Raw genomic sequence first — 24,858 nt, forward strand, 5'->3', positions numbered from 1 at the left:
ATAAATGATATTCACTACAACGTTGTTTTTTTTTGTAGAAATGTTTCAAATTGGACGAGTCGTCACGGCTAAGTTCAAAACCCGCTTTAAAGCTAAGTTAAAAGGCAGTGAAGATGTCGAGAAGTCGAGCCTCGAACGAGAGACCAAACCAGCAAAGATTGGCAGGCCACAAGTAATAGGTATCGACCAAATTACTGGTTCATTGCGACAAAGACCCCGTGGAGAAATCATACAATATTATTTTTAAAACATAATCGATTTATAGAATAAAATTTAAATGTGAGCAGAAGATCACATGACGTAAATCACAAGAAGAGTTACAACCGATAATTTTTGCGAAAGAAAGTACTGGCAGAAATTTGCATTGCATATCCAAAGGGTTTTAAAGCAGAACCCTGTACATGCCTTTTTTCCCAACATCATTAATAAAATCTTTCGGATTGTTTTAAGAACATTTTTAATAGTTAATTATTTTGGGACAAACGTATCAAGGAATGATTTGGATGTTTAAAAAATAGAATTTTATGGATTTGTTATGGCTTTACCCACTAGAAAACATTCTGTTTCATGCAGTACAAAATCCACCATAAGGTAGGTTATGTCGTGTATGTTTCTGGATATAACTAATGATTTTTAAAAAGATATTTTTGAATTCCACACGTGTTTTTTAGCGAATGATGGCGAATTTCCGCAGGGGTTCTGCTTACAAAAAACTCTGTAAGCAGTACTACAAAAACACCGGAGTGAATTTATATTTTAACCATTGAAAACATTGAAAAATACATGTTCCCTCACAATGATTAGATGTGCCGTGTATAAGCATCTGCATATAAATTAATGCATATTTGTTTAATGGCCATAATTGACCATATTAATTATTCCTTTTATTTAAGGTTTTTGTTGAAATGTTCTGCATTTTTGAAAAATTGTAATGCGTCTTTTTTATTTTTTTACAAATGATAGAAAGGGAATTTTTCGGTGGTTCTTGTTACAAAATTCGGTAAAAATTCAAGGATATTTGCCTTTCTCTATTTTGAAAGGTAGTGAATTTACAATGTAACCCTGTCCCTCGTAGGGTCTGTTCAGTTTTATGAGAGGCAAAATATGCTTTTCAGCCCATTGACTTTATTTTTGTTTACAAAAAGAGGAATTTTAGGGTTTTGTTATCGTTTAAACCGCGTGAAAACATTGAAAATGCTTCACGTTCCCTCAGAATGATTAGCTGTGTCGTGCATAGGTTTCTGCATATAATTAATGCAATTTGTGAAGAATTATTATGATTTCTTATTTTTTATTTATTTCTATTTATTTTATTTTATTTTTATTTTATTTTATTTTATTTCTTTTATTTTTTTACAAATGATAGAAAGGGAATTTTTCGGTGGTTCTGATTAGAAAATCCGGATTTTGCCTTTCCCTCTATTCGCAGAGAATTGACAATTAACGCTTATTGAAGTTTTTATGAAGGGCGGAAAAGGTCAATTTATTTATTTTTTCCGAAAGACTTTGTGACCTTACGTTTACAAAAAGGTAATTTGAGGGATTTTTAATGCTTTAAAACATTAACATTAAACGTGAAAACATTAATAATGCCCCCCCCCAGAAGGTTTGATATGTTGTGTAAGGTTAGACCAATAACAAATAAAATGTTTTATAATATTTTTGAATGGACAACGCGGTTTTTCTTTTTTTAAGAATGTATGTTAAAAAAAAGAAAATTTCCGCAGTAGATTTGGTGACAAAACCAGTACTAATTCAAGCTGAACATATTCCTGTCACCTTTTAGCAACTTACCCTCTATTTCAAACGGGGGTGAGTGAATTCACAAGCCTCATATGATCTGTTGAATTTTGCAGGAGCAGAAATGGCAAAAAATTTCGTTAATACATGTGAAAAAATTCAAAATGGTTCGTGTTGCCGAGAAAGCTTTTGCGTTATTAACTAATGAAATTTTTGATATATTTCCGAATACGAATATTTTTAGAGATGTGAACACGTGAACAGGGAATTTCCGCCGTCAGAATTCATAAACGGGTAAAAAATTCACGTACAGTTGAACCTATATATTATATGTTTATTTTTTACATATTTTTTAGAATAATGTAAAAAGGTATTTTCCGCAGTAGTTCCGTTAAAAAAATCAAGGGTAGTTGCATTTCTGTATTTTCAAAGAGTGAATTTACGATTCAACCCTCGTAGGGTCTATTGAATTTTCGCTTTTTGACTTTATTTTTGTTCAAAAAAAGGAAATTTTACGGATTCGTTTCGGTTTAAATCACGCAAAAACATTTAAACGCTCCATGCTCTTCCCAGGAGGTTGGATATGCAGTTTATAAGTTTTTGCAAAAATGCGTGAATTGCCAACCTTCCTCTACTTTTCAAAAGGATTGAGGAATTTATAATTTAACCCTCTTATGGTCTATTGAATTTTATGAGGGGCAAAAAGGCCAAAATTTGGTTTTTGGACGAAGGACTTTATTCATGCTCCATGTACTCCCAGATGGAGAGATGGATGAGTAATGATTTTTTAATATATATTTTTGAATGAACAATAAGTGTTTTTTATGAGAATGACAAAAACGCAAATTTTCGCCATGGTTCTCGCAAAAATCTGTAAATTCACGGATAGATGTGCTGATTGTCAACCCTCTTCTTCTTTTCAAAAGGAGTGAGTTCATCTACAGTTTAACCCTCCTAAGGTCTATTGAATTTTATGAGGGGCAAAAAGGCCAAAATTTGCTTTTTGACTTTATTTCTATTTTAAAAAGGAAATTTTACGGATTTGTTACGGTTTAAATCTCAAAAAAACGTGTGATATTTAGTGACCATTAATTAATTATTATTTAGAGATTGTGAGATGCGGTCTGGCGTGAAGTAGGTTTAGAAAAACATTTTCTTTACCGTGCCAATGTTTCGATCTTTATTGAGATCATCATTATAAACATTGTTTAAATTATACAAATATATGTAGGATGTGAAAAAATGAATTTATACAATGATAGAAATTTTAGACTCAAACAAAGTATTTTGTAGTTTGTACTCATCAAAATGTTTGTTTTTTGTGTAGATGTGTCATTATCTTAATATCTCACTGGCACTCTCACCCGACACACAGTAGTGACAGTAGTGTTCATTTTCATAAAAAAACATATGTAAAAATATATTGAAAAAAAATCATTACTCATGCATGGCATCTGGAAGTACATGGAGCATTAGTAAAGTACTTCGTCCAAAAAACAACTTTTGGCTTTTTTACCCCTCATAAAGTTCAATAGACCATACGAGGGTTGAATGGTAAATGCACTCACTTCTTTTGAAAAGGAGAGGTACGTTGGCAATCCAATTATCCGTGAATTTACCCGCTTTTGCAAGAACCACAGCAAAAATTCGCCTTTTCTAATTCCTCTGAAAAAACGTATTCTCCACTGAAAATTGTCTTTAAAAGATTTACGGCAGCGTTATTTGTTTCCCTATGTTCCAAAGCCATAAAAATTCCCTAAAGTATGATTTTTGTTCCAAACGTGTGGTGATTAGTGACGTTAGTCTATGATTATTCGGAAATCGATCGTGCCAACGTTTCCATCTTTATTGAGATCATCTTCAGGGCCTGGGATTTACAAACATTGTTTAAATTTAACAAATACATGTAGGATGTGGAAAAAAGTGAATTTATACAATGCAAAAAATATGTTTGTTCCAAACAGTAATAAAAACCTTCGGCCAAAAAGCATATTTTGACCTTTTTACCCCTCATAAAATTCAACAGATCATATGAGGCTAGTGAATTCACTCACCCCCGTTTGAAATAGAGGGTTGCTAAAAGGTGACACGAATATGTTCAGCTTGAATTTGTACTGGTTTTGTCACCAAATCTACTGCGGATTTTTTTAAAAACATAAATTAAAAAAAAAAGAAAAAACCCCGTTGTCCATTCAAAATATCGTAAAACAGGGTGGGGGACGCGGTAAATCTGGGAAAATTTCTTTGATCATAAACATCATCCACCATGCCGCAATCGTAGAAAAACAGCAGAACCCAAATTCAAATATCGCAACACTCACACAAAACCAATATGGCACCACACTTATTTGAGTATGAAATACTTGGTTCAAAATTTATATTTACATCTTAAATTGTATTTTTTCCAAACAAGATGTTTTGTAATTTTACCCAGGCCCTGTAGATGACCGGAATAAAGGTCGAAACGCCAGCAAAAAAGGTGTTTTTTCTAAACTACCCCATTCTTGACCATTCCTCACGACTTCAACAAATTATATTACTATTAACCACTAATCATATACCTAATACAAAATAAATAAGGTTAGATAAACAAATCATAGACAATAAACAAATAGCAATAAATACGCAAACATTAAACAACCCTGTATCTAATTCCATTTTCTAAATAAACAAATTATTATTTGCGTGGCTAACATTTCAACATTGAACAATTTTAAATCCTCAGATTTTTTTATTATAAATTATAAAATAACAGGTCAGTAAGAAACACACATTGGAAAGAGGGTTTGTTTATCTTTTTTTTTAAATTCTCCGATATTTGCCTTTCTCTCTATTCAAAAAGAACGACTTGACAACTTAACTCTCATAAAGTTCGCCTATTGAATATTTTTATGATCCGCATTTGTGGGAAAGGGCCAAATTCGGTTTTTGGCCTGGCCTAAGGGTGAAAGAAGGGGCAAAGGGCGGAGCGGAGAAATGTTCCTTTCCGTCCCATAGAGGAGTTGTTGGCGTCGGTGGGGATGGACAAACGGCCTCTGGTGGGGGTGAAATCCCTCCCCAAAACCGATGGTGGGACGTCCCGTATCCAGAGATCATTCCTCAACCCGCTTCTAGTTCAGTTTCGTTTGTTAGTCCTTTCCGTCGACACAATTGCGTCTTTTCTTAGGTTATGTGATAAATTATTATTTGTATCGTTATTCGGAACCGGCCTGCCCAAAAAACAAAAACGGTAAGTTAAATTGCACTGGTAAATTCGATTTTTTTCCAGGTGGTTTGACTGTCGGTTTTCACCGGGACGTTGGGGTGGTTTCGACTCCCCGAGTGCCGGGATCATCCGAGGGGGTTTATAACTTGCTTAGTAGGGGTAGGTTATGGATCAATACAACACCCAAATTTCTACTTCTTGTCTTATGGAGTTTTCATCGTTTGGCATACGTCGCGAACAAAACAAAAAATTTTTTTTGCTTATTTTGACTATAACAACTTTTGACCATAACTATACCGATGAGGCAAAACGCGTATTTAGACAAAAACACAATATTAAAAGTTTAAATATAAATTTTCTCGTCTAGGTAAAAACATGATGTAAACAAAATATGACAGCCAGTAAACTTTTAATCGTTTTCTTCCGTAATAAATTTCGAAAAAAAATTTAATAGTCGGACCGTCATAAGAAGCATAATATTATTTAATTTCATATTCGGTTTTATTTATTTATTTGTTTTATTTTTTTACTACGGTAGAAGGAATCTGTGAGGGTACGGTTAATAATCTGTCATTTGCCGAGCTTTCCACTGTATTTAGTCTGTAAAATATTCGATTAAAATTCTTTATAAACGTATATTCCAAACGTGATTGTGTATAGCTTATTTTCTTATTTTTTTCTCTTTTTTTCACGATAAGATAAACCATCACGAGTTGCGATATAAATAATACAGTGCCGCAACGGATTTCTACTCAAATATAATATTTATAATTTTTTAACGTAGAAAAACCATCTTAATGATTCTGGAAAAACTCAAAGTTTCCCCAGTTTGTTTTCTTTGCCAAAAAAATCGAAAACTAAATTTTTGAAGCGAAAGCGGTTTTTTCTTTTATGAGACAACAGGCGAATTCAAATATTAAAAATGAAAAATTAACTTTTTATCGATTTTAAAACGTTAAAGGGTTTTTGTTTTGTTTTTTAAATAAATGTATTTAGTATTGAAAATGGAGTTTTAAGGGTTAAATTATACGGAAGGAAGAAAGGAGGCTGGAGTGGTTTCTGGATTTCCAGCAGGGGCCGAATGTTTTCGGCTCGGAGTGTAGACGAAGTGCCCGACCTACCCCAAGGTACTTCCCGTTGCCTCCCCTAATCCACCGCTCTCCCGGTTCCCTCAACTTCATATTGATTATTTCCCGACCCGGCTGAATTCTCTGTCATTCCAAATGATCTCGGAACACGGTCTTTAACTCTGCTGCGTCGTGCTGGAGGTTTTTCCGTTGGAGAAGAGGATGGGGTAAGCGTTCGGATATAGTTAGCACGTCAGATTTTTAGAAAAGTCAGGCCGATAGTCACTCCAGTGAATTGCAAGAGCCACAATTACTACATTCTTGTTTAATACACAGGCCGATCGTCACTCTAGCTAAGATCCAAGATTCCTCGTCCTTGTAAATGCATGTTGTTACATAGGATATAGCACATATACTAAGGTGTACCAATGGCTAAGGTTGTTTTGTTTCGAATCAGCATAATTCTGCTATAGGCCATTTTCTAATGCAATCCACAGGCCGATCGTCTCTCCAGTTGAGAACCAAACTGCTACATCTTTGTTAACACAAAATATGTCAATTCAGATATAGCACATAGTACCATTAGGCCAACTGCAGTTGTTTTATTTCGAATCAGGACAATTTAGCGATAGGTCATTTTCTAATACAATCTAAATGCCGATCGTCACTCTAGTTAAGATCCAAAATTCATCTATCCTAGTATAAAGTAAAAGTTTGGAACGCGCCGTCCGGGGGGGTTGTTTCGTTTTGATCTAGCCCAATTCAGTCATAGGTAATTTTTTAATGGAATCCACATACCGATCCTCACTCTAGCTAAGATCCAAGGCAAATCGTCTTTGTAAAAAGGAAAAGTTTGGAAGCTTGTTATGTAGGACGTAGCTTGTAACACAGAATAAAGCACATACGGCCTACGGGCTAACTGCTAATATTTTTTCTTCCGGGACAGCACAGTTCAGCAACAAGACATTTTCTAATACAATTCCCACTCTGATTGCCACTCCAGTTAAGATAGAAGACTCATATATTCTTGTGAAAAGAAAGTATTGGGAAACTTGTCACATGGGATGTAGCACAGAGGTGACAATTGACCAACTGCTAAGGTTGTTTCGTTTCGAATTAGCCAAATTCAGCCGTAGGCCATTTTTTAATGCAATCCACATGACGATCCTCACTCTTGCTAAGATCCAAGACTCCTTGTAAAAAGCAAACGTTTGGAAGCTTGTTGCATAGGATTTAAAACACTGCGCCGACGGGCGATTTGTTAAGGTTGTTTCCTTTCAATCAGCATAAATCTGCTATAGGCCATTTTCGAATACAATAAATAGGCCGATCGATACTCTCGTTAGATCCAAGATTCCTCATCTTTGTGAAAACATGTTACATAGGATGTAGCCCATATACTCCGATGGCTAAGGTTGTTGTGTTTCGAATCAGCATAATTCTGCTATAGGCCATTTTCTAATGCAATACACAGACCTGTCGTCACTCCCATTAGGCCCAAGACTACAACTTTTTGCCAAAAATAAAATATGTAACTTGCTTTATGAGATTCACCACGTATGTGCCAATGGGCCAGCTGCTAAGGTTGTTTCATTTTGTACTAACCCAATTCAACCATAGGTCATTTTTTAATACAATCCATTCGATGCCGATCCTCATTTCAATTAGATCGGACAAGGAGGCTCCTAACGTTCTTGTAAAAAATATGGTAAATTTGTCACGTGCGATTTAGCGCATACGCGCCGTCGCACAGTGGGGCAAAACACAAGAAAATGGAAAAACCCTCCCTAAAGTATCTCAGTGATACCTGTTAGATATTTGTGCTAATTCCCATGTACGTTGTGCTGAATGGAATGAAATAATTATTTTTCGAGCTAATTGAACCTAACTGGCCGTATTCTATTTAGACTTATTCAATGTTTTTACTCAAAACATGTTTTAAAATTACTAGATTTTTCAATTAACTTTACCAGCTTATTGAACTATTTTTGTGCCACTATTTCACTGATCTAGGAAACCGAAGTATAGATATATGATATAGAAATATATAGTTAAAAGTAATATATTGTAAATTAAATAAACAGTTATCGTTTATTGTTGTCCGTGATGATGTACAGAAGCTGCTATTTTTATTGCGGTTCTCTTTCGTCTTCAAAAGTCAATGAAAACAAAAGAAAATCCGTAGTATTAAGAGAGTCCAAATTTTCTACATCCTTGTAAAAGAGCAAATAATGTGAAAGGATGTAATTTGTAACATAGGATTTATCATAAACGGGGGGATTTTTTCCTGTCTTTAAAGAAATTTCTGAAAAAAATGGTCAAGCTCGCTCAAACAGCGAAAATTTGCGGATAAACAGATGCTATTGCTTACACATTCGTTTTAGCCTCCCCCACATGATTACAAGCTGAAAACAGAACAAACACTGAATACAGCGAGAAGCCGAAATCCCTCAGACTTCATGAAGAATCTCGCAGTATTGCAATTTACCTATTATCCTAGGTCTACTTCACAAAATATTGTGAATTGTTTTTCAGGGCATAATAGGAGTTATTGCTCTTTTAGATTAGGCTGTACAAAAATAATGACTCATTTATCTTTTAGGAATTTATTAACGAATAAAACGTGGGCAAAAAAATCGACAAAATAATTGTGCGAAATGTTTCTGTCTGAAAACTGGGTAGTGTAAGATTAGGCCGGTTGACTGGTGGACTTTCTTCAACGTTCTCTTAGGAAAGTTCAAAAATCCCTCATTCATTCCCGTGATATCTTGCTTATTGATTTTATACCAGTAAAAGCTTTCTTTTGTCTGGTAAAGTTAAATCAGTTAATGTGTCAATAAAGTGAAAATGGTACTTTTTCTAGGTGAGTACTTCGATTATCAGGTTACTTTGTACCTTACGCTTAAAAATACAGAATCGCAATTATTTAATAATTAGCCTTGGTGAATTAATTAAACAATTTACCCCTTAAAGTGGGCAGTTTTACAGATGTATGTTCTGGAGTTATTATTTATAGTTATTTTTCCACATTGTTTCTGCCATTAGGGCGCAGTCTCGGCCACCCCTTCATGGAATACTTGTTCTCCTGGGGTCTCTAACCCTCAAAACTATTCATGAGACTGCTCGTTGAAATGAGTACGTTTGGTCGGAGACGAGTAAAACTAGTTTCACTATTTAAAAGACGGTTTACAGAGAAAGGAATAAAATAAATGATTATTTAGAGATCGTGAGTTGCGGTCTGGTGTGATGTGAGTTTAGAAAAATATTTTCTTTATCGTCCCAACGTTTCGATCTTTGCTGAGATCATCTTCAGGGCTCAGAGTGTGGTGTTTTCTGTGTGTATATGTGTCACTGTTGAGTGTTGTTACCTAACGGTCACTAATATTACCCAAATAAAATAAATATTAAATTAATTAAGGTTTTAAGTTGAGATAAAAAAGTCAGTGTCACGAGCGGGATTCGAACCCACGACCTTCGGCTTGATACGCCGCTACTCTACCGCTTGAGCTATCGTGACCAACTTAAAACCTCAATTAATTGAATGTTATTAATTGGTCAAGCGGACCACGAAAAATAGTGAATAAATATTTTAAAAATCTATAATCTTGATAGCGTGTCGGTACTATTTGAAAAAAATTAAAACCGTTAGCCCTTAACCAAACAATTTTAAAAATTTATTAGATAAAAAAAAGTCTAATGTCTGTTTGATTCATGATAAAATAGTAGGCAATGCCGCATGGGCTGGAACAGTGTATCCCTGTTCTCGCTTTTTGCCGTAAATAATTTCAATATAATTGACCCATTATGTAGTTTCTTTCTGGTAAGTTGTCATCAGATAAGATAAAACAACATTTCTTTGAACTAGTTTGGCTAAGGTTAAATCAAATCTGAACACGTACTTTTTTTAAAAGTGGATCTCAAAAATTAAAGCTGTATTTGTAATGTGAAAAATAAGTCTTGCAGTTAATAAAGAAATGATTCAAATAATATTTTTATATAGATTAAACAAGATGTGTGTTCTCATATATGGCTCGTTTTTGTTCAGTTTAAATTTGCATTTTCATTTAGTCCATTACATTTAGTGGTCTGATTGACAAAATTACTTTTTTCAATTAATTATTCTTTGTTTTTAAGGTCTTGGTTGAAATGAAAAAGTTAGTGTCACGGGCGGGAATCGAACCCACGACCTTCGGCTGCTCTAACCACTTGAGCTATAGTGACGTATTATTATTTAGTATATATGTATGAGTATTATCATTTAGTTTCAATATATAGAGCGAGAATAGGATGTTCGAACTGTTGACAAAACCGTAGGCCACTGCACAAATGATCAATTTCTAAAATTAGGCAAAAGAAAAACACATTTGAGATAATTGGTGAGGATACTCTAATAATAACCTCGTGATACTTCTTTTCTTTCAAACTATGAATCCTGTTCGGAATTTTCGAATAGAAATAGAAATGTAGTTTTGAATACATCGGGATGTGTATTCCTGCCTCCCGGTCGTGAAAGGGGGAGACCTTTTCACGAGCCTTCTAAATTAAGGCAAGTGGGAAATGCTCCGGGTTCAGAAGGATAGTCCAATTCACCAACAGGTAAAATTCTGTTAGTCTCATTGTTCGACCTGGTGGCAGGTAGGGCCTAGGGCGTTTTCAGAATAATGTTCTTAGAAATAACGAAAAAAGGAACTAAAGGAGGAAAAAGGATTTTGACCCTTTGGAAACGGACAATAGACCAGGGACATCGAACCAGTCCTCCAAACAGTCAATATTTGGTTCCATGGCGTGCTTGATATGCATGAAATGGCTAGATATTTTCATGGTTCAAAAGAAAAAATAGTAACCTCACAATGCAAGTTCTTTCGGTCTTTAATTTGGTTTTAGCTTGGGACGTTCATCGTGACCCAGTGGTGGGTATGTTCAAAATAACCCAAAGACTGACCACTGAAGCTGGCCAAAATCCGAAATGAGTGAAATGATCAGAACATCCCCAACTACCAACACCCCACAGAATACAGACTAAATCCCAATATTTATTTTCCTGTAATTCCGGGTCCATGCCTATGAAAATGCACGACGCACAATGAATAAAAACACTAAAAAATATTAATAACTAAGGAAAATTAATACAGAACGTTTTATCAAAGAAGTAGACAACATTTTCTTCTTAATTATTCAGATATCGTGAGATGCGATCTGGTGTGATGTAGGTTTCAGAATGACATTTTCTTTATCTTGCCAACGTTTCGATCTTTATTGAGATCATCTTCAGGGCCTTGTGTTGTCTGCATTTCAGCAAAAAGTTCTCTGATTGATGGCCGATGCGAGTTTCTTCTCATTGTTGGCGATGTCCTTCACGATATCTGAATAATTATCGATTAACGGTCACTAATCTCTACACATTTCTACACGAGAAGAACGAAGAATATGGGATTCTATGAACAAATTTCAACTAAATACGGACACGTAGCTAAAAGTATTCTGAAGGACATCGCCAACAATGAGAAGAAACTCGCATCGGCCATCAATCAGAGAACTTTTTTGCTGAAATGCAGACAACACAAGGCCCTGAAGATGATCTCAATAAAGATCGAAACGTTGGTACGATAAAGAAAATGTNTAACAATGTCCTTAACTAGGTGTAAAAATATAATGTCACAAGGCTGGTAAATTAGCTTAAAGTGTGGCTGTGGACGTTCTTCCCTCTTAAACTTATTTAGGAATACCGTACCTTTCGGAAATCAGCAATGAAAGATAATTTAAAAACATTAGATGGGTTTCAATTAAAAATACAGCAAGTCCTTAATTTGGCATGTTAAAATCCTTCTGATGACGAGTTGTTTTGCATTCTATGAGGAAAATGTAATTGTCTTAGGAGAAGTTATCAACCTGTAGAACATATCTGTAACGTTTAATAATCACTAGAAGAAAAAATCTCACGGGGAAACATCTCACCAGTAACAATGTCTTTATTTTTTCTATTATCTTCTAAATTTACTGTTTTCCCATAAAAATGTTTACACTGCAATAAGTTTTGGATTAGGCTCTTTGTATAAATTCATTGAAACAACAAACATTCATTGAAATTCAGACATTTTATTATTTGTCTATAGCTTTGTTTTCAGGTCTAACTAAATACAACGTTCCCTCAAATATTTTTGTCTGAGTAGCAATTAACAATTTTTTTTTCTTCTCAAAGTTGTTTCCACTAACTTTTTAGCAGTTTATAAAAATAGTGTGAAGGTTATTCCATGTAACCTTTAGTACTGCAGTAAATCGCACACTATGTTTTCCAAAAAGCGGAAAAGTCCGAAATCGATCCTGTAATCAACTAAATAAAAAGTAATAACAAAAGAGAGAAAAAAACTCCAAAACATTGGATCATGGGTATGTAATCTAACCCTACTTAACTTATGCTTAAACCTAACCTAACTTAACCTTCACCTAACCAACCCACATGCACACCCGGTACCGCGAAAATTGTGTATCCGGCCCAAAAACAAATCTACGTTAAAACATGTTTTCGTGTGAATAACCAGCTTGACTTAAAAGTATTTTTTACTTTATTTTAAGGCTTGTGTTTAGTTCAATTGTTTACAATAATATGATTTCTCGTCAGGACAACAAAGGGTGTTTTTATCGAAAGTTGACAGAATATTTTCCAAGAACTTTATCTCATAACAACATAAAGACACTACTTGTGTTAGAAGATAAAGGTTCGAAAACTATTTTTCTCGGAAGGAGTTTTGAGTTTACCCAATTGAATTTTTATGAGGAGAATTTGCTCGAGTTATATTTATAATGTGAAATACTATCGACCCAAGAATAGTTCATAAAGATAACATAGTTTTCCTGCATTATTCAACCCTGGCAGTTCATTTATTATTTATCTCCTTATTTGACGTAACTATAGATAAAATATTTAATTTTTATCGTTTCAAAAAGTGTATTTTCTGAACTGGTGTCAAACTGGAAGAACAGGCCGGGCACCCGCGGCCAGAAGCTACCACCCTGCTTACACATAATTAGTTCAGGCTTGCCTTTTTTCTGGACAAACTGCAATAAATATTTTGCGAGTTTTGTCTTTTGTAATTGCAAGAATTCACATGAAATGTTGATTGTAAAGAAGCAAATTGATCAAGATTATAGACGTGTCCATTATTAGAAAATGGAAGTACATCGGGATTGGTCTGCAGGATGACAGATAACTGCGACTTTGTCTTAAAACCTAATCTATTATGTTTACAGTTGAATTAAAATTTGTGTAGCTAATTAAAAGTACTTCTCTTACTTTTGGCCAATAGAATTTGTTGTTTCACGGAATCACAGATTTGTTGTTTACTACTCTTCTTCTGCAGTAACATTATCAATATTTTTCTAGATAGTGATTCGAAAAAAATTATATTAAGACGTAATCAATTAGTCTTGTGTTATACGGATATGAGCTTGATGTAGGAAAAAAGTAAGAACAGTTAGTGACGTGTGTTGTCTTGACATGAGACTTCTGAAGATTAGTTCCCAGATGTTGTTGCCTTGCCCACCGGATATACTGAAGGGCGAATACTTCATAGGGGTTTGTGACTAGATTGATTTTTCTCACTGGCCAGAAAAAAAGGCGGATTTATTCAGCAAAATTAGAACGTATTTTGTTCAACTGGGTGTATTAAAATTAAAATTTCCATTTTAATCGACTATCTTCCTAATTAATTTTTTCTGTTCGGAAATAGTACCCTTGGGTGGTTGGCAACTGTCCGTGCTAGTTTCAATTCATAAACTTACAGACGGCATCTTTCTGTAAATTATACGATTAAAAGTTGTTAGTGATTCATTAGGCATTTTTTATCAATTATATAAGGGGTATCGTGGGGCAGAACAGATAATTCTCTGAGCGTTTTTTATCTCTTTTAATTCAGGCCAATCCGCCTAGGGTAGGATTTCGAGCATGTCTCAATTTTACCACTTTCATCAATAAAGCAAGGTGGTTAAATAAGAAAGAAAAAGTTTCTTTAGTGCTGAAGTTTTTTGTTTTTATTTTTATTTATTTTTTTTAACTGGGTTCTGTAAAAATTGTTATCTTTCAATATTTTATTTCCTCCCTTGGCCGTTGGATGAGTCTGACCCCGTTGATTTTGATTTGTTTTAGGCGAGATGACTTCTTCTATGCGCGATGAAGAGTTCTCATTAAATCAAAATGTAAGTTGACCAAGGCGGTATGATTTTATATTGCCCATTACGACCAAAGTCAATAAAATCCATCTTCCAGCATGATGTAAATTTCATACATAAACAGATACGAGCTAACTCACTTTATCTATGTAGATAATCAATTTGGAGACGCTCTTCTCTCTTTCTTGTATCTCTTCTTTCGTATCTTTACGTCCCATTCTCACATTCTTTTATTTCATCAATTTAAGTCTTATTAGCAAAAAATACAGGCATTGATTTCGGGGATTTGGCGGATTGTGTATCTTTGCAATTTTTTTCTATTGGGTTGTTTACACTTTTAAGGGGAGTACTGACGTGGGATCGCCGAATTCTACGGACTCTTAAAAATATTAGACAAGTTAGAGCATAAATCAGATTTTCTGCATTTGTTGTGATTTTCTGCATGTGTTTCAAGGTTATTGATTAATTGAGTGGAAGTCACGATAGCTCAAGTGGTTAGATAGCAGCGCTGTATTGATCCGAAGGTCGTGGGTTCGAATCCCGCTTGTGACTAACTTTTTCATTTCAACTAAAACCTTACATAACAAGATTAATTAATTTGAAGAAGTAATTTGATCAATAGACCACTAAATATAATGGAGTTAATATGTATCAATAGATTTGTTTTTCACCAGGATAAGAAAATAATACTCAGGAAAGTATTAAACTGGAGTAAATACATATATATACAAAAACGACAGTTCAAGTAAAACATGCCAACAAAATTTGTTTAAAAAAATCGGATTTGTTTTAAGTACCCTTTAGAGGTTTTAAATGTGAACGTTTTAGAAATTAATTATATACATTTTTTGACCGGATTCGTTGTGGGGTGGTAGTTTTTGTTTCTCCGATGTGTTTCACTGAAAAGTTCCTAACACTGATTTTATCCAAATTTGTTACATTACGGCTGTTTGAAAGTTGAATTTCTCTTCTTTGAGAGTATAGCACCAACCTTTGGATTTTTCTCATTATACATTCGGCTACTCGTTTTACAAACTTTGCCAGTATATTATACAGTCAAACTGAAACCAAAAAGTCCAAATTAACTATGGTCCGAATCTCAGCAGTTATGGAGTTATTCCACTTTTTCTGATTTTTTAAGATTTCACGACCTTGCTTCAAATAAACAATGATAACTCCAAAACTAAAAGGTTTTGAACAAATCCGTTGAGACCATTGACGAGTACGTTAAATTTCCAATCAGATGTGAATAATTCTAAACTTGTAAACGTTCGTGAAATAAGCATTTTAGTAGCAAGAACATTTTTAAAAAATTTAAGTTGGAAAATTTACTATGGTGGTTCGAAACTACTATTTCCAAACCTTGAGAAATTTCAGTAAACATACTCCATTTAATATCTTTTTAGTGGTGTAATTACTTTTTAATTTTTCAAACATCTAGAAATTTAAAATCACCATAGTAAGTTTGTCAACTTTCTTGTGAAATTCTTTTTCAAAGTTCTGGCTATTAAAACACTTATTTCATGAACAGTTTAGTATTTATGAACATGAACAAGTTAACATGTTAAATAACATGAAACACACATAACATGAAACAAGTTTAGTATTTATCACATCTTATTGGAAATTTAACGTAGTTTTCAATGGTATCAACGGATTTGTCTAAAACCTTTCAGTTTTGGAGTTATCATCATTTATTTGAATCAAGGTCGTGAAATATTAAAAAATCAGAAAAAATGGAATAACTACGAAACTGCTGAGATTCGGACCAAAGTTAATTTTTGAGTCCATATTAAATGCAGAACCTACTGGCAAAAAACACGAGCTGTATATGAGAAAAATAAGGATGAAAGTATCAATCCTTCAAACGCTTTATTTTATATCTCCATTTATTGCGTATTTATTGTGACCGAATTTATGCCAAGGGTGAAATTTTTTGAGTCTTAAACCCCTGTGGAGTTTCCTGTCGAACGGTGAGTTCGTTTCAAAGATATACCGAGTATGATTGTTTTCAAAAAATCAAAGGCGACAAATGTTACCGATAAAGTATTCTTTGATTTTCCCAAAAAATCTTATTAAGTTGTTTTTAGGTGCAAAAAACGACTGAACTTTTGTTTTGTGCTTAATTTTTTTAACCCATTTTGCTACGTCACTCTGACACAAAATAAAATTTCAATAGATAGCTTTAATTTGCAGTAGTTTGATCCTTTTCGTGTGATTGAGTTTTTTCACGTTTTAGGAAAGAAGGTTAAAATATCATTTTTACCAAAACACCAAGTCGATTTGTTTTTTTTTTAGCATCCTAAACAACCCTGAATACAAATTTTTGGATGTATCAAAAAATAATGCTTGGCATTCGATTTTTATTTCAAATTCAAACACAAAATTGGTCATAACTTTCAAACGGCTCCAGGGATCCATAGAAATTTAACCAAAATTTAGAACACTTTAAACTACGTAATGGTATAAATTCGGCATTAAATTAGAATTGGGGATATAAAACAAAACTTTTGGGGTGTTTTTGTTGATTTTATCCTTAAATTTCTAACTTCCAAAATTAAATTCATATAAACGCTTTTGACATAAGATGAAAGAAAGCCTGTTCACCTTTCCAACGGTCGTCATAACGTTGGATTTGGATAAAGTACAGAGGAGTTATGAACTGTTCAATTGGAACACCGGACATCGGTGAGCGAAAAAATTTCCCTCTGGAAACCTCTGTAATGTATATTTTTATGGCTGCCATGATACAATCTACGAACCGATAGGTGGTTAAGATCTAGTTGAATTAGTCGAATACACCCATTCCCCAACTATTAAACTCGTCCCTAAACCGGTAGGGTGAAAAACTAAAAACCGTAAAAACACATACTTTTTCGAATTTTTTTGGTATTTCATTAGTTTCAAAAAATATTTGTACATATTGGGTAGAATTTTAGAAACCTATAGATCCAAAATTTGATGACATAAGTTGAAAGTGAAGAGGTCTGCTTGCTTTCCAACGGTTGTGCGTAGTATTTAGTGCTCGTTAATTAATGATTATTTAGAGATCGTGAGATGCGGTCTGGTGTGATTTAGGTTTAGAAAAACATTTTCTTTATCGTGCCAACGTTTCGATCTTTATTGAGATCATCTTCAGGGCTCAAAGTGTGTTTCCTGTGTAGATGTGTCATTCTTGTGAGTAACACAGTTGTCTGTGTAACACTTTGAGTGTGTACAAATACTTTGATTAAACCTAAAATTTCTATATCGTGTATAAATACATATTCACATCTTACATGCATAACATTTAAACAATCCATTATGTTTAGTGGTCTGATTGACCACATTACTTATTTCTATTAATTATTCTTTGTATGTAAGGTCTTGGTTAAAATGAAAAAGTTAGTTCAAGAGCAGCGGCGAATTGAGCCGAAGGTCGTGGGTTCGAATCCCGCTCGTGACACATAACCTTTTCATTTCACCCAAGACCTTACATACATTTAAACAATATTTATAAACCCAGGCCCTGAAGATAATGTCAATAAAGATCGACATGTTGGCACGATAAAGAAAATGTTTTTCTAAACCTACTTCACGCCAGACGGCATCTCAGGATCTCTAATAATCAAATTATAATTACGTTGAATTTGGATAAAATCCAGAGGACCTATGGATTTTTTAGTGGAACACTGGCCAACAGCGAGAAAATATTGACCCTCCAGGATAATACAGCCCAAAAATGAAAATTTTTGTATTGCTGTGAAAATTCGTACATGTCTCTAATCTAATTTAATACGCGATGATAATAATAAAATAAATAATTTAAAAAATCGACTGTAATAAACTAGAAATACGTTATGTAAATCATTTAAAATATTTTTTTTTCTTAATCGACGATTTATCGATAATTTAGTATAGCAGTAAAATAAATTTGTTTTGAATCTTATCTGAAATGTTTTCATTGTGGAGAAGATAAATTAATTACGGCAACTAGTGTTTAATTTAATTTTTTTTTAGAACAAATTTGCTTTTCTTATCTTCTTTATTCTTTAAGGCCTTAATCGCTACAATAGTTATCTTAAACAGATTTTTCTCTCTTTCTCTCGCTCAGACGTAGTACACTGTCTCTTGTACTTTTATAATCTTTTAAAAATAAATATTAACTTTACGTAGTTCGGCGGGTTCTTTGTAAAGAGGCTGAATATCAACCCTGGAAACCACCGGTTCGAAATACGCGTACGCAAAAACGAGAACCAAGTTGACGAAAGAAATTTAAAGATAACAATTATCTAATAATAGTTCAATTCTAAATATAGACACTCTTTTAGGCGGAATAGTGTGAAGGCTCGTTGGCATCAATTGTCCGAAATCCGTTTCTAAATGAACGTTTCTTGTACGGTCATTCGGGAATTTGGCAATTTAAGGCCGTTTCCGATTTTAAACGGATTAGAAGAAATTCCCGTCGAAAGTCCTTTAAATAAAAATTTTCTAAATTGTGGCCGTTTTGTCGCATTTCGTTCTAAAAACCTCGGATCGTAAAAGAAAGACAAATATATTTGCCAACCTTTGCGTCGTGGCGGGAACACTTTTCTGGCAAAGGTGTTTGGCACAGACGCGGCTGGCATTTTATTTTAAAAAAAATTACAATTGGTGATTACAATCGCTAAAGTCAGAATTTTTTAAATTAATTTATCGAAAATGTGAGATTTCTCTCTTTTTTTTTGAGGTAGTGAACCTGTAATTTGACCGTTACTGATCATTGTCTGACAAGACGCATTCCATCAGCATCTTCAGTGTGTCAATACTATCAGAGATCCATGTATGTTTAGTGGTCCAATTGATCATAGTATCTCAATTAATTATTCTTTTATGAAAATCCCGCTACTGACACTAACTTTTTCATCTCAACAAAGACCTTACATAAAATAATAATTAATTGAAACTCTCAGAGATCTCAAATCAAATTAGCAATGAAAAATGAAGATTCAGTGCCCGTTTTCTGCGATTTTCGTTCAAATTCCACATGTTGTCTTGGCACTTTCCATAAAAATCGACAAGAACCTTGCTAATAAGGAAAATCAAACATTTAAACAATTAAACTTTCGCGTTCATCAAGCTTTTCGAACAGGTTTTGAAATGTCAACCATTTCATTAAAAAAAAATCTACCACCATGTGCTTTCGTGGCCGCAACGGTTTAGGCGTTGACACGGCGCTCATCACTGTAAGGTAAAGGTCCCGGGGTTCAAATCCAGCGGCCCTACTTTCGAACCCGACATACTTACAAATGGGACTTTTTTCAAAAACGCCGGCCCCCCCGACGGTCTCAATTTCAAATCCTGCTTTTATTCTAACGAAGTGGAACCAATCTCAATCGGCATGTCAGCCAATAATATAAAGAGCTCTATAGGAAGTTCATGAAATGTTCCGTCCCGAAACGACTACCTACCCCCTAATGATGTGGGGCCCAGGGAAAATGACTGGTTCTCTCCTTGGCCTGCCTCTCCCCCAAACCTACAAGATTACGTTAGATTTTTTTAACGCAATACATAGCCAAAAACATACCAAGTGTGAGTTGAGCGCGTCACGACGAATTTTACGAAAATTAAGCCCCGACGGAATACATCGATCACTTCATTAAGAAAACCGCCTTGTAAAAAGATTCTCCTTTAAAATATTTTGACGAAGAAAAGCCCGGTTACATGATAATTTAACTGGCGGGAAAAATTATAGGATGCTCAAACAGCTCCCTTAACCCAAAAAAAGTGGTAAAAATCTTCCGCCAAAAAGGCTTCGTTGAACTTAAGATTTCAGCGTGATTTTGACACTAAAACTCCAATCACTAATTACAGCTTTGAAGATCGTTTACCGGTTATTTTCGACTTGGGATAACATAATCTGGGCGTTTGCGACTTATCCTTACTTATTCCACCCTCCGATCCTAGGGTGTCATCTAAATAGGTAATGCTCACTACCCTCCAGCCGAGCAATATCAATTAGTAGCCATGGTAACCGTCAAGTACTACAGAATATTACTCTTATTAAGAAAAGAATCTGATTTAAGTTAGTCTTTTTAGCGAACTCTAATTGGCACAAAGAAAATAATCGACAAATTGTGATTGTCACTATTTAAGTGGTCTCATATTGCCAGCTAAGGTTACAGGTTTTTTTTTTTTTTTTGTCTGGCTGCTACAGGCTGCTTACAGAAAGCCCACAGATGTTCCTTTTTAGGTCTCTAGTTTCCCAACATATACCCATTTTTATTTGGTTGTTATTAACTTCAAAAACCTTTGCATTACAACATCTTCAAATTCTTAATCACCCTTTTTAATTAGTTTTAATTGTGCTGTTATATCAGATTTTACTATCTTGTACTAATTATTTGTTATTTTTTGTTTGTTGCAGGATATGGCAACAACATTTTCTGATCATAACACAATACTACAATGCCTTGGTAATTTATGCCCTCTCGAACCGGAAGACCTTCTGCTCAATGATCTTCTTCAAGATAAAAATGATTCCCAATGTCTTTGCCACAACTGTGATGAATGTGCGAAAGCTACCTCAAGATGTAAAGATTGTGACGAATTACTTTGTGATAGCTGTGTAAGAGCTCATATTAGAGTTAAACTGACAAAGGATCATTGCATTGTACGTATTACCGATTCTCAGCAAAGTCCAACTTTCAATAACGCTTCGTCGATCGCCAGCAGCGGAAGTCCCAATAGCACAATTTTAAATGATAGTACGCATTGTGATATACATTTGACAGAAACTGTTAAACTTTACTGTGATACCTGCTGCACGTCAATATGTGGTGAATGTACTATGAGAGAACATAGAGGGCATTCTTTTGTATACCTCCAAGATGCGATCGAAGGTGCTAGAGCAGCATCGGTCAGGCTGATTACAGATGCGAAAATGGGAGCTCAATCAGTAAAAGAATGTTTAGATATTTCACAAAGAATGATCGATTCTGTAAACTTGAAAAGTCATGAAGTAGGAAGAGAAATTAGAACAATGATAAGAAAGGCTAAAGTAGTTCTCGAAGATAGGGAAAGGGATTTATTGATGAAAGTTGACAAAATTAGAGTTATGAAGCAAAAGGCGATCCAACAACAGATTGACGGTCTCAGAGCTGTGCTAAGCTGTTATTCGAACACTTCTGAAATGCTGTCTGATGTTTTGGAAGTCGGAAGTCCGATTGATATTCTTCATGCAAAAGAAAACTCATTCACCGAGCTCAAAAAAATTAGAAGCATCCGTTCTGGTATGCACCATATTGATGATGAAATTACTTTTATTCCACCAGACGCTTCATTTCTACTGGCACTGAATAATATGGGTGATGTAACATGCTCTGGATGCCCTCCATCGACTATTGTAGAAGGCATTTTAAGAAATATTGGCACTCGTATAACACCCTTTTTTCCGAACAAAAATGATGTTGCACCGATTGCTGATGGACTGTCACCATTTTTACCACCGACTGAGAGTAGCTCCAATTCTATTCCCTCTATTATGGAAGATGATAAGCTTAGTCTCTGGTCTTCATCTCCGTTTAAACCCAAAATTGAACTCGGTTTACCATACCACAGAATGTTGGCACGTAACAGAACAATAAACAGCATTTCACTCATGAGGAGGACTCCACGAGATTACACAGATGCAGGACGCCCCCATGTCGTTATTGGGGGTGAAGGAGAACAAGACGGACAGTTGTGCAGACCTTGGGGCGTTTGCTGTGATTTTGAGGGCAACATAATTGCAGCTGACAGGAGTAATAATAGAATACAAATTTTTAAAAGTGATGGTACTTTTCTGAGAAAATTTGGCTCCCACGGTTCGGAACCAGGTTACTTTGACCGTCCTGCTTCAGTGGCAGTAGATCCTCTGGGAAGGATTGTCGTAACAGATAAAGATAATCACAGAGTTCAAGTATTCACACCAGAAGGTCAATTTGTTTTCACATTTGGTGAAAAAGGCTCAAAGATTGGTCAATTCAATTACCCATGGGACATCGATGTAGATTCAAGAGGAAGAATAGTAGTTTCAGACACAAGAAATCATCGTATACAATTATTTTCAATTGATGGAACTTTCCTATGCAAATATGGATTCGAAAATACTACCAACATGGTGAAACATTTTGACTCCCCAAGAGGTGTTTGTTTTGGAGCAAAAGGCTGTGTCATCGTGACCGACTTCAATAATCATCGACTTGTCGTTATTGATCCAAATTTCCGCAATGCACGCTTTTTGGGTACAGAGGGCTCTGCGGCAAAGCAATTCTTACGTCCGCAAGGTGTAGCTGTCGATCACGAGGGCAAGATAATAGTTGCAGATTCAAGAAACAACAGAATACAGATTTTTGAACAAAACGGAAGTTTCCTATGGCAGTTTGGAACTGCTGGTAAAGAGCCTGGACAATTGGATCGTCCGAGTGGAGTTTGCTTGACACCAGATGGAAAGGTCGTAGTTGTCGATTTTGGAAATAACAGAATTCAAGTTTTTTAAGATGACAATCCTATATAAGATTAATTTTAACCATATTTTGTGACAATCCAAAGTGATACAAAATATTTTCAATTGTAGTGAAATTTTATACCATTTTTATCTGGGAGCTTACCCATGTCCATGATTGAATAATATAACCCATTCAATGTGGTTATGACAGTACACATTTTTATTTTAAAAGAATATTTGTGGGAATTCAGATGTTTAACAGCTGTATTGATTATTTTCCCATATTTTATATTATGACGATACCTCAGGTTTTGCTAAGTACAAAGTTTTGTGAATTTTAGTAATACGGATTTTCATTGCTTACAATTACTTTGAAAGAAGATCTGATACTTCTTCAAGAAAAAAAAGCCATATTTGATTGTTGCTTTTTTTGTTTAATTACCTTAAAAACTTAAAAAGTGTAAGTTATGCATTTAAGTCAAGAGACTGGAGAAAAAGACTGAATTTTAGTATAAAGTCATGTTATAATGCTTAAGAAATTAATATACTTGAAATTTAAAAAATACCAAGTATATTAAAAGTGATTTCATTATGAAATTTTAAAAAAATATTGTAATCAAGATCTTAATTTAGTACGTAACAAATTCAAAGACTTAATTCTAATTGTATTGTTAATGAACTTTTTTTATAATCAATTATAAAGTTACTTTATTTAGTTAATAAGGGTGATCAAAATACACATGAATAAGACTGTACACTTTAGGATATTCCTAAAGATTTATATGATATAAACGTCTTTCTTTTTTTATGACTAAGTCTTTTGTTGAAATTAATTAATAACTCAAAGAGGCCTTCATACATTAATGTTTGTAATTTGAATGTTTTAATAGGGCTTATGTGGTTGCTATTTTTTTATTTTAATTTGCTTGGTTTCTTATTTGAATTGCATGGAATTTGTACCTGTCGACAGGTATTTTATTTTTTTTTTATTTTTTTTTTGTATGTGAAATACAACACACTTCTCCTTGTTAAAATTAGAAATATTGAATATTCATTTTATTTATAAAGTATTTGTAATACAGTATAATGTGCTTGTGTGTCCATCAGAGATCGATCCAAGTCCATTATATACCCATTTTTAATGTTTAATTACATTTTAAATGTAAATGTGTGCTTCCAAATAAATTTATTCGGCAAGTGATCAGTTTATGGAACAAAAAAAAGGAGAAGTGTATTTAACATGATTTTTTTGACATGCTTTATATATATTATACTTTAATATTTCTTTTTTTTTACTTGTTGAGGCTTTGTTCAAGAATTTGACTGAGTCCTTGCTTTAATTTTTTTTTTCCTTGGGAAACTGTAGTTCCTCTAAATCTTAAGTGAAATATATTGCATTTTATGCTATATAAAATTAGACTTATGTAGTTACGGCATTTTATGAATAATTTTGAATTATTCTAATTTAAATATATATTATATTTATCAATCATAATGTTAAATTTTCAATTTTTTTATACGTTTGTCTTTCGCTTCTTCAATGAGCCTTTTATTTTAAGATTATTGACTTTCCTTATTTCAAAGGTGCAGGTTTTAATATTAAAAAAAAAAGGGAGAATTGTTTTTTTTTCAGTTCTTCCGTTTAATTTGTTGTCGAATTTGAATAAATATCAAAGGGACTGGAATGTCACATTAATAAAAAAAAAGCCTTGTATCAGTATTAAACAAAAATTGTGTTAAATTTGATATAATTTTGTTATCACATTGAGCTCGAACCCATTTTTCAATAATTGTTAATATGAATAAGGGATAGTTGTTTTTACTTATTGCACAACACAATACCAATGTGTCTTGCAGTTTTTAAATCGATATTATTGTTTTATAATCTTTTTTATTAATTATACTCTACAAATCGGGGATCAAGTATCTTTTTTAGGTTTAATAGTATAATTATTTACATCTGCTAGTACACATTAACCATGTTTTATTGTTTCTATTAATAATGTTTCATTATTATTACACACACACATGTATATTACTTTTAAACAATTTTATTTAAAAAGTAATATATAAAGAAAATATAAAAATCTTGGCTAACCTCATTATCTGAATAAGCATGTTATTTGTTACTACTTGATTTTAGTAAACAAGCAGCATTTCCCTCTTACGAGTATTTGAACATCGTGTTGTACTGAGGAAGATTAAATTGCCTTCAGAAGTGAAACTCTACTACT

General features: G+C 33.9%; 1 protein-coding gene across 5 annotated transcripts in view; it reads left to right on the forward strand.

The window, feature by feature from the left end:
• Window positions 1–23,435, forward strand: part of LOC106666630 (E3 ubiquitin-protein ligase TRIM71) — a 34,532-nt gene extending 11,097 nt beyond the window's left edge. The window contains exons 2-4 of one of the 5 annotated variants that reach the window (XM_024230123.1): window positions 39–179; window positions 14,156–14,205; window positions 20,564–23,435. In XM_024230123.1, coding sequence (XP_024085891.1) covers window positions 39–179; window positions 14,156–14,205; window positions 20,564–22,675 — 2,303 coding nt within the window. In that variant the 3' untranslated portion in view covers window positions 22,676–23,435. Of the gene's footprint in view, window positions 1–38; window positions 180–4,842; window positions 4,970–14,155; window positions 14,206–20,563 lie in introns of those variants that run through there. The other 4 variants (XM_014393958.2, XM_024230124.1, XM_014393959.2 and 1 more) reach the window with 4 other exon arrangements.
• Window positions 23,436–24,858: the final 1,423 nt, after the last annotated feature.

This window comes from Cimex lectularius, unplaced genomic scaffold (assembly GCF_000648675.2).
Source record: "Cimex lectularius strain Harlan isolate CLEC.00 unplaced genomic scaffold, Clec_2.1 scaffold56, whole genome shotgun sequence".
Lineage (NCBI taxonomy): Eukaryota > Metazoa > Arthropoda > Insecta > Hemiptera > Cimicidae > Cimex > Cimex lectularius.